The sequence below is a fragment of the Drosophila erecta genome, unplaced genomic scaffold, assembly GCF_003286155.1.
Source record: "Drosophila erecta strain 14021-0224.00,06,07 unplaced genomic scaffold, DereRS2 tig00000021-arrow-pilon, whole genome shotgun sequence".
Classification (NCBI taxonomy): domain Eukaryota; kingdom Metazoa; phylum Arthropoda; class Insecta; order Diptera; family Drosophilidae; genus Drosophila; species Drosophila erecta.
In genome coordinates, this window is record NW_020825198.1 from 15,921,228 (window position 1) to 15,927,927 (window position 6,700).

The following is a 6,700-nucleotide window of genomic DNA, read 5'->3' on the forward strand; positions in this document are numbered from 1 at the left end:
TTGTTTACGATCTGCAGGGGTCCGAATGGACACCTTACCGCAACTGCGACCAGGTGACCACAGCGGACTGCGACTTTATGGATTCGATTCAACAATTGAAAATTTTGTATCTTTTGTGGTTGATTTTCTGACACAATTGGGTCATAGTTCTTAGGGTCGTGCAGGTGGTGCAAATGAACCGTGGACAATTGAATGCCATTGCTTTTTGGGACACAGAATCTATGATCTGGTGGGATGTTTCAATCAAATAATTTGTGGGACATTTTAATCAAATAATTTGTAGGATGTTTTAATCAAATAATTTGATAATGAATTAATTCCGAACTAAATTTGAAAAAAAAATAAGCGAAAGTAAAATTAACTTCAGCGTTCAAAGACATTTATTTTTAGAATTGTGTAAGTCACCTAAACTACAAACAAAACTTTCTTTAATATCAAAGAGTTTTCGTTGTGACGATGCTCAGAGAACTTGATTTACTACATGATTTGGTAGTAGTTTAAGCCACTCTAACTTTGTCGATCCTCAATTTTGACCTCCACTATTAGGCCTCCAACGTTTTCGCCACCACTGAAGAAAGTAATGATGGCCTTGACAATTCCTCGAGGAACCTGCGAGGGCCAATCCTGCGTGTTCAGGAGAACGTTTTTAATGTAGAACTCGCCTTCGGGAACTGGACAGAAATCGTCGTCGACAACGGGGAAATTGGTGGTTTCTCCGGACTTCAGAGAGGGCTGCACAAACTGGACATAAAACTTCTTGAAGCAATCGCATATGCTAGTTTGCGGCACATCCATGACCATTCTCTTGAACTCCCCATCGCCATTGGGACTCGAATAGAGTTCCACGGACACCTTGAAGTCATCATTGTTCATCTCGCCGATGAATTTGAAGGATCCGTTTAGAGCTCTCTCCCGGCCAATAGTTTTCAGGCTATCGAAGATCACTAAAGTTTGGGAATCGCCCTCGAAGGGCTCCAGCCTTTCATTGGTAACCTCATAGGATTGCTCGCCCTGTTGAAATTCGAGTTTGTGAGTTGGTAATAAATATATATTGTATATTCCATAAATACCTTTATTTTTTGCAGCAGTTGGAGGAGTACTATTATCACAACCCATTTCATTTTGAACTGTTGCTTGTCTTTAACAAGCTCATCTTATTTATTAGATTTGAAAATGAGTTTTGACACGCGAAATTCATGTTGAACATTTGCACGAATTGTTTAACGATCTTGTTAGTCCAAAGGTTACAATGTATTTGCTGATTCTGATCTATATATTCGAGCAATATACATGTTCTGATTCAAGAATTAAGTCAAGGCGGCATTGTCTACAGCTAATATTTGGCTATATTATATGGCATTAAATTTGTAATGATATTTATAAATTGCTATCACTAGACATTGTTGTTCTATATAAATGTAGAGTTGTTAAATAGCACGCTATGCGGAAAAATACGCGATTGCAAAACCTTGAAATTTTTCAACCTATTATTCATATAGATATGCCACTAGAAATGGCATTTTTTTCAAGGCTTTTCAAGTATATATCAATGCTTAATAATAAGATAGTAAGGGGTAATTAATTAGTTTCCTAGTCCTAGTTCCCTATTCATATGGCGTGTTGAAAGTCAACTAAAACAATTCAATTTGTTGGAATCAACTTCAGTTCACCTTTCCCCGCCAGATGGTGGCCCCGAAAATTCCACCGAAGTCCCATCAACACATCATCGACTTTTGGGGGAAAATCCCCAAAAAAGAGCGATAATAAAGCATTAATTGAAAAGTTATAAACAAAAGACAGAAGCGACCCGGGAATGTGTAGACAAAAGACACAAAATACAAAACAACTAACACAAAAAGTGCGCAATGCCTGAAAAACTAAACTCAGCAGGAGATATTTTACATTTTCACGGATGGATTTCCCCAGAAAGTGTGTGCCAGAGCAGAGGGCGAGATAGTTTATATTTATAACAAATTCATTCAAGATCCAACAAGGGGAAAAGCGGCTCCATTTTTTTTGGGGCAGGAGACACACAAATAGGGGACACCACGCGCCCGCGCCTGCCACAGCCTATAAATAGGAAAAGTCAAATGAGAGGGGATTTTCCGAAAAATGGAAACGTCACTTCAACTTGGCATTGCTGCTCAAGGGGTCTCTATCCACCCATTCCTGCCCCAAAAATATTGAGAATGAAAGGTACAGAGATTCATGTACCTCGCATGATTTTAATACATTTTCCTGGACGCTCCATTTAATATATTTCAAAATTGCTATCAAATTTTGTATTTATCTTAAGTTTCAAATTTGAAGCTAATTATTCAGCTACAGAATTGATTTTTTCCAAGTATCAAACAAACTTATATGCCCCTCAAGTAAGTGGCATCGAAACAGACAGCCATCTGCAAGCCGCAAACAATTCGAGGCATTTTCCAAGTAATATGCAACACATGTTCTACGGCCCAACTAGAAAATGGGGAAAAGCGCGCTTCTGCGCCTGCGCCCCGTGCCAAAATGAAAACGGAAAACCGCCAAGGAGCCGACAGCTCTTGGTTTTTCCTTTTGTCAAATGGTGCAGCACACAGCCGTAACGTCAAGTGACAGTCGCTGTCCTCGGCGAGGCATGACATTAGATGATGCTTGGACTCGGATCAGCGCCCCAAAACCCCAGCAGAACAAGGGGCCGAGGATTCCGAGCTCCGCCAGCACTGTCAATCAAAGATATTAGTTTGGGACTCACTTGGGAAAAGAAGATATACAGTGGTGGAAAAAATAATAGCAGCACGTTGGTTGAATCATTGATTTTAAATTTTTTGCTCAGAAGGAAAGTAATATTTTTTAATCTTTTTTTTTTTAAATTCAGGAACAAAAATATTTTTTTCATCTTTATATTAACTAAAAATAATTTACTTCATTTTCGGCGCTTGGAAAAAATAATAGAAACAAAACTCTTAAAACTCAGAAAAACTTCATTTTTATGAATTATCTTATAAAAATAGTTGTAATATTAATATTTAGTGGTATTTCCTTTATTTTTTATAACTGCTGAGCATAGACGAGGTCTACGAGCAGATTTTCTTGATAGTGAATATTTATACTATATACTGATATAGACTTTTTAGTTTACTGATATAGTTTTTAGTTTTTAAAAACCTTTCTAGCAGGCTTTAAATGATTATGTGTTACATTGCCTTTTCAACTGCAACAAAAAATTTACTTTATATAAACATATTTTATGCGGGATTCAAGAACGCAGTTACACACAGCATGTACATGGTCTTTACCTTTAGCCAAAGATATGACGAAATATGCAAGACAACGAGCTAAGAGACCATTAAGCCGTCTACAAAGTTAGCATATTCGCCGGCTTTCCTAACCCAGATTAATGAACAGTCCGCTGGTAGTCCGCTGGTAGTCCGCTGGTAGTCCGCGATAGCCAAGTGGTCAAGCAGGTGACAGGCATTAGCATGAATCGCAGAAACGGCTAAAAGCGAAGCGAGCAGAGCGGACAGGTCGGTCAAGCATTAATGAACACCTACACGCCGATGGATCGGGAGCTGGGCAACGCTCTTAGCAGTATAAATCATACATTTAATTACGGTGTAATTAATGTAACGTATTTCAATTAATTTAATGCAGGTTGATTGGCGTCGTTGCCCAGACGCAGATCAGCCCAGAAATCAACTAGCAAACAACGCCTTGGCACAAACCAAACTAAAGCCAAAAACGAGAAAAGCGCCTGAAAAACAAAAACATTACGAAACCTGAAGTTTTGCGCGCCAAAAATCGGTGAGTAAAATGCAATATTTAACCAAGCCAGCAATAAACGGAAAGTTTTAGCTTTAAACGCGGAATTGGACATACTCTTTAGTATTTGCAATAACTATGTTTTAATAACGCTAGATAGCAAAATGACCAGAAAAAAGTTGGTTAACTAAAATGATGGCCATTATTCGTTAAGTTTACGGTGCAAAAGTAAATGAAATAAAATTTAATGAAAGAAATGGAAGGCATCACCTTCGAGTACGTATACGTAATATATAATACAATATAGGTAATATATTTTTGAAAATACATCCGAAAACAGAACGAAATCATTTTTGTAGACAGCCATAGTATCTCAAACAGCTGACCAGTCGGTGCAGCAGGTGAGAAGGCGGCAGTGGCAACTTAAACCGCAACAAAAGCCGTCATAAACCAGCTGCGCATGCTGCAGCTAGATCGAAGGGGGCGGAGGGCGTGGCGTGGGCGATGGAAAACTCAATTGCGTAGTTGCGAAAATTACCTGCAGCATGCACAGAGCCCAAAGAGGCCGAATGGCACTCGTGGCTTTAACAAATGTTAAAGGCTCGCCACAAGGCCTGCTTCGGCTTTTTTCTTATTGCCTATTTTGACTACAGAGAACAAAATGTGTTTTACTTATTATATTATATATATTATATAATTATATTAAATATATTATATTATATATATTATATTATTATATTTTTATATTATATATATTATATTATTATATTATATACCAGCATCACTGGTAGTGTTCTATTTTGAAAGAAACGTAAGTTAATCTTAAGGAACTGGATGAATGTAGTAAATAAATAATATAAAAAACAATTGAGTGAAAATTCAAGTCAAGCCACTTACCTATTATCAAAGTATTTGTTATACAAATATGTTCTTCAGCAATCATAGATGTTTTATAACATTTTGCTTGATCAACTGGCATTACAGTTGTGCTTTAGTAATTTTACTTTTCTCAGTGCACGACTGCCTCTTGGCTTCCTACGTTGCAGGCCAAGTTGAGAAGGCGACGCGGCTTCCGTGGCAGGTAACAACGTATTTGTTGCCGATGTTGTTGATTTGGCCTAATGCGAAAGTTGTTGCCCTTGTGTTGGTGTGCTGTAACTGTGATCGTGCCACAAGTGGCAGTGCCAAGCGACACTGGCTAACAAAAGTTGAAATTTTCCTGAAAAAATGGAATGTTTTATCAGCCTATTTAAAAATCTTTATTTAGAACTATTAGCTATATCATAATTTAAATATTTGTAAAAGCGTATTTAAATTTTTCCCTCATTTGTCTGACTGGGCTCAAAATTTGCCAATTTATGCCGCCTTGCATCTTGAAGACCAAAGTCCCCGATTTAATGGACAATTTGTTGTTTAACAGTGTTGTTTTTCCACCGCGTCACGCGTCACAGTTTGTACGTGTTGTTTGTTGGTCAAGTGAGCTGCAACAACAACATTGACAATAACAAATGCAACACGCGCTTAATTTTTATTAGACCCCATGTGGTGCGCATGCGCAGCACCGAATAACCGTTGCACATGGACATACGGATACAAAGGCAATGGATACATGTGCGCGTAGATATGTTTTTGGGGCCAGCAATTGGCATAATTGACTGGCCCCCACTGACTGTCTGGTCAGCTACGTGAGGTGGGAGAGCTTTTCGGTTGCCATATTGCCCCCTTCCAGGCCATTGATTTACGTCCATCATTAATAACAATCGCAAGCGTGGTCCGGGGCAAATGTAAGGCAAGCCGGCTGAGTGACAAGGAGGTTGAACCTTGGGCTACTCCCACACTGGATTGTGGTTGCAACTCCAAACTGGTATCCTAGATACTGCGTTGTAGCGTTTCCTGAAAGCTGGCTTATCTTTTCGGGGCAGGTGGATGTGGTAGAGTAAATCTTTTATCACAGTGTATATGTATTCGTCAAAACAATCTGAACAGTGCATTACTTATGAGATTAGAACCTGCTAGAAAATGACAATGTGTTTACCTATGCTCATTAGATCTAATTTATATGAACTCGAACTGCAACAATACACATGTATCCTGTCCTAGTATTTAAAATAAAAATATAAGTTCTTGCGAAAAGTGTTTGTGTCTCGTTTCGCAATTATCCGCAATCGATTGGTTAAGTCGGCAGCTCCGACTTCACATATGTATGCTTTAACCCATACAGATTTTTATGGGGCCCATCGTCTATATTTAGAGACCGCCACAATAAAGAGCTCAGAAAAACAAAAAGCGGAGTCAACTCCAACTAATTGTCATGTCCACAATACTGGGGCTTATCCTTGATCATCAGTGGTTCATTAACTCCGGCAGAACTGTGCAGCAAAAGCAACAATGCCGTGGAGCGTATTTAATACAATTAACTGGCTACGTTACAAGATTAACCCCATCGAGAAGGGGGAATTGGCGAGGAGTCAAGATCAGGCTTCCTCCCAGATTAACAATCAATTAAAATTGACAAGTGGTCAGCAGAGTGCCGGGCAAAAGCTGGGAGCGCAGAAAGGAGGAAAATAATTACGATGGCTGCATAAAAGGCGCCATTTAGCCTCGGCTAACGACACGCAATAATTACGCCCAATTAATCGCAATAACTTTTGCAAATTAGATAATTTCGGTTCACGTCCCAGAGTCCAGAGAACACTCTGCCAGCTGCCCTGGGGCCACATTAAGTGTAATTCTTTTCCTGAAAGAGGGCGTTGGGCTGCAGAAGATTTTCCAGCACGCCACTCAAATGTGTGTAATCTTGCAACGCTGCACTTGTCGCTCCTCCATTTTCCATTTTCCACAACCCCCAAAGCAGACCCAGAAACGCCCCAACTTTAGTGACAATGTACGAACACCCTGATGGGTGGCTTTGGGTATATGAATAGGTATGAATAGCTATTTTCACCAAACTGATTTA

General features: G+C 39.3%; 1 protein-coding gene across 1 annotated transcript; it reads right to left on the reverse strand.

The window, feature by feature from the left end:
* Positions 1–367: 367 nt before the first annotated feature.
* LOC6546309 lies at positions 368–1,121 on the reverse strand. Its single transcript, XM_026977333.1, has 2 exons — positions 1,071–1,121; positions 368–1,011 (listed from the first exon to the last, which is right to left on the reverse strand). Exons 1-2 carry the CDS (start codon positions 1,119–1,121, stop codon positions 508–510), a joined length of 555 nt encoding a protein of 184 aa, XP_026833134.1. The 3' UTR covers positions 368–507.
* Positions 1,122–6,700: the final 5,579 nt, after the last annotated feature.

Bases quoted from the DNA above. Each gene is read 5' to 3' on its own strand.
- LOC6546309 (XM_026977333.1), bottom strand. From the start codon at position 1,121: ATGAAATGGGTTGTGATAATAGTACTCCTCCAACTGCTGCAAAAAATA. The intron at 1,012-1,070 runs GTATTTATGGAA...GAATTTCAACAG, and splicing joins AACTGCTGCAAAAAATAAAG to GGCGAGCAATCCTATGAGGT.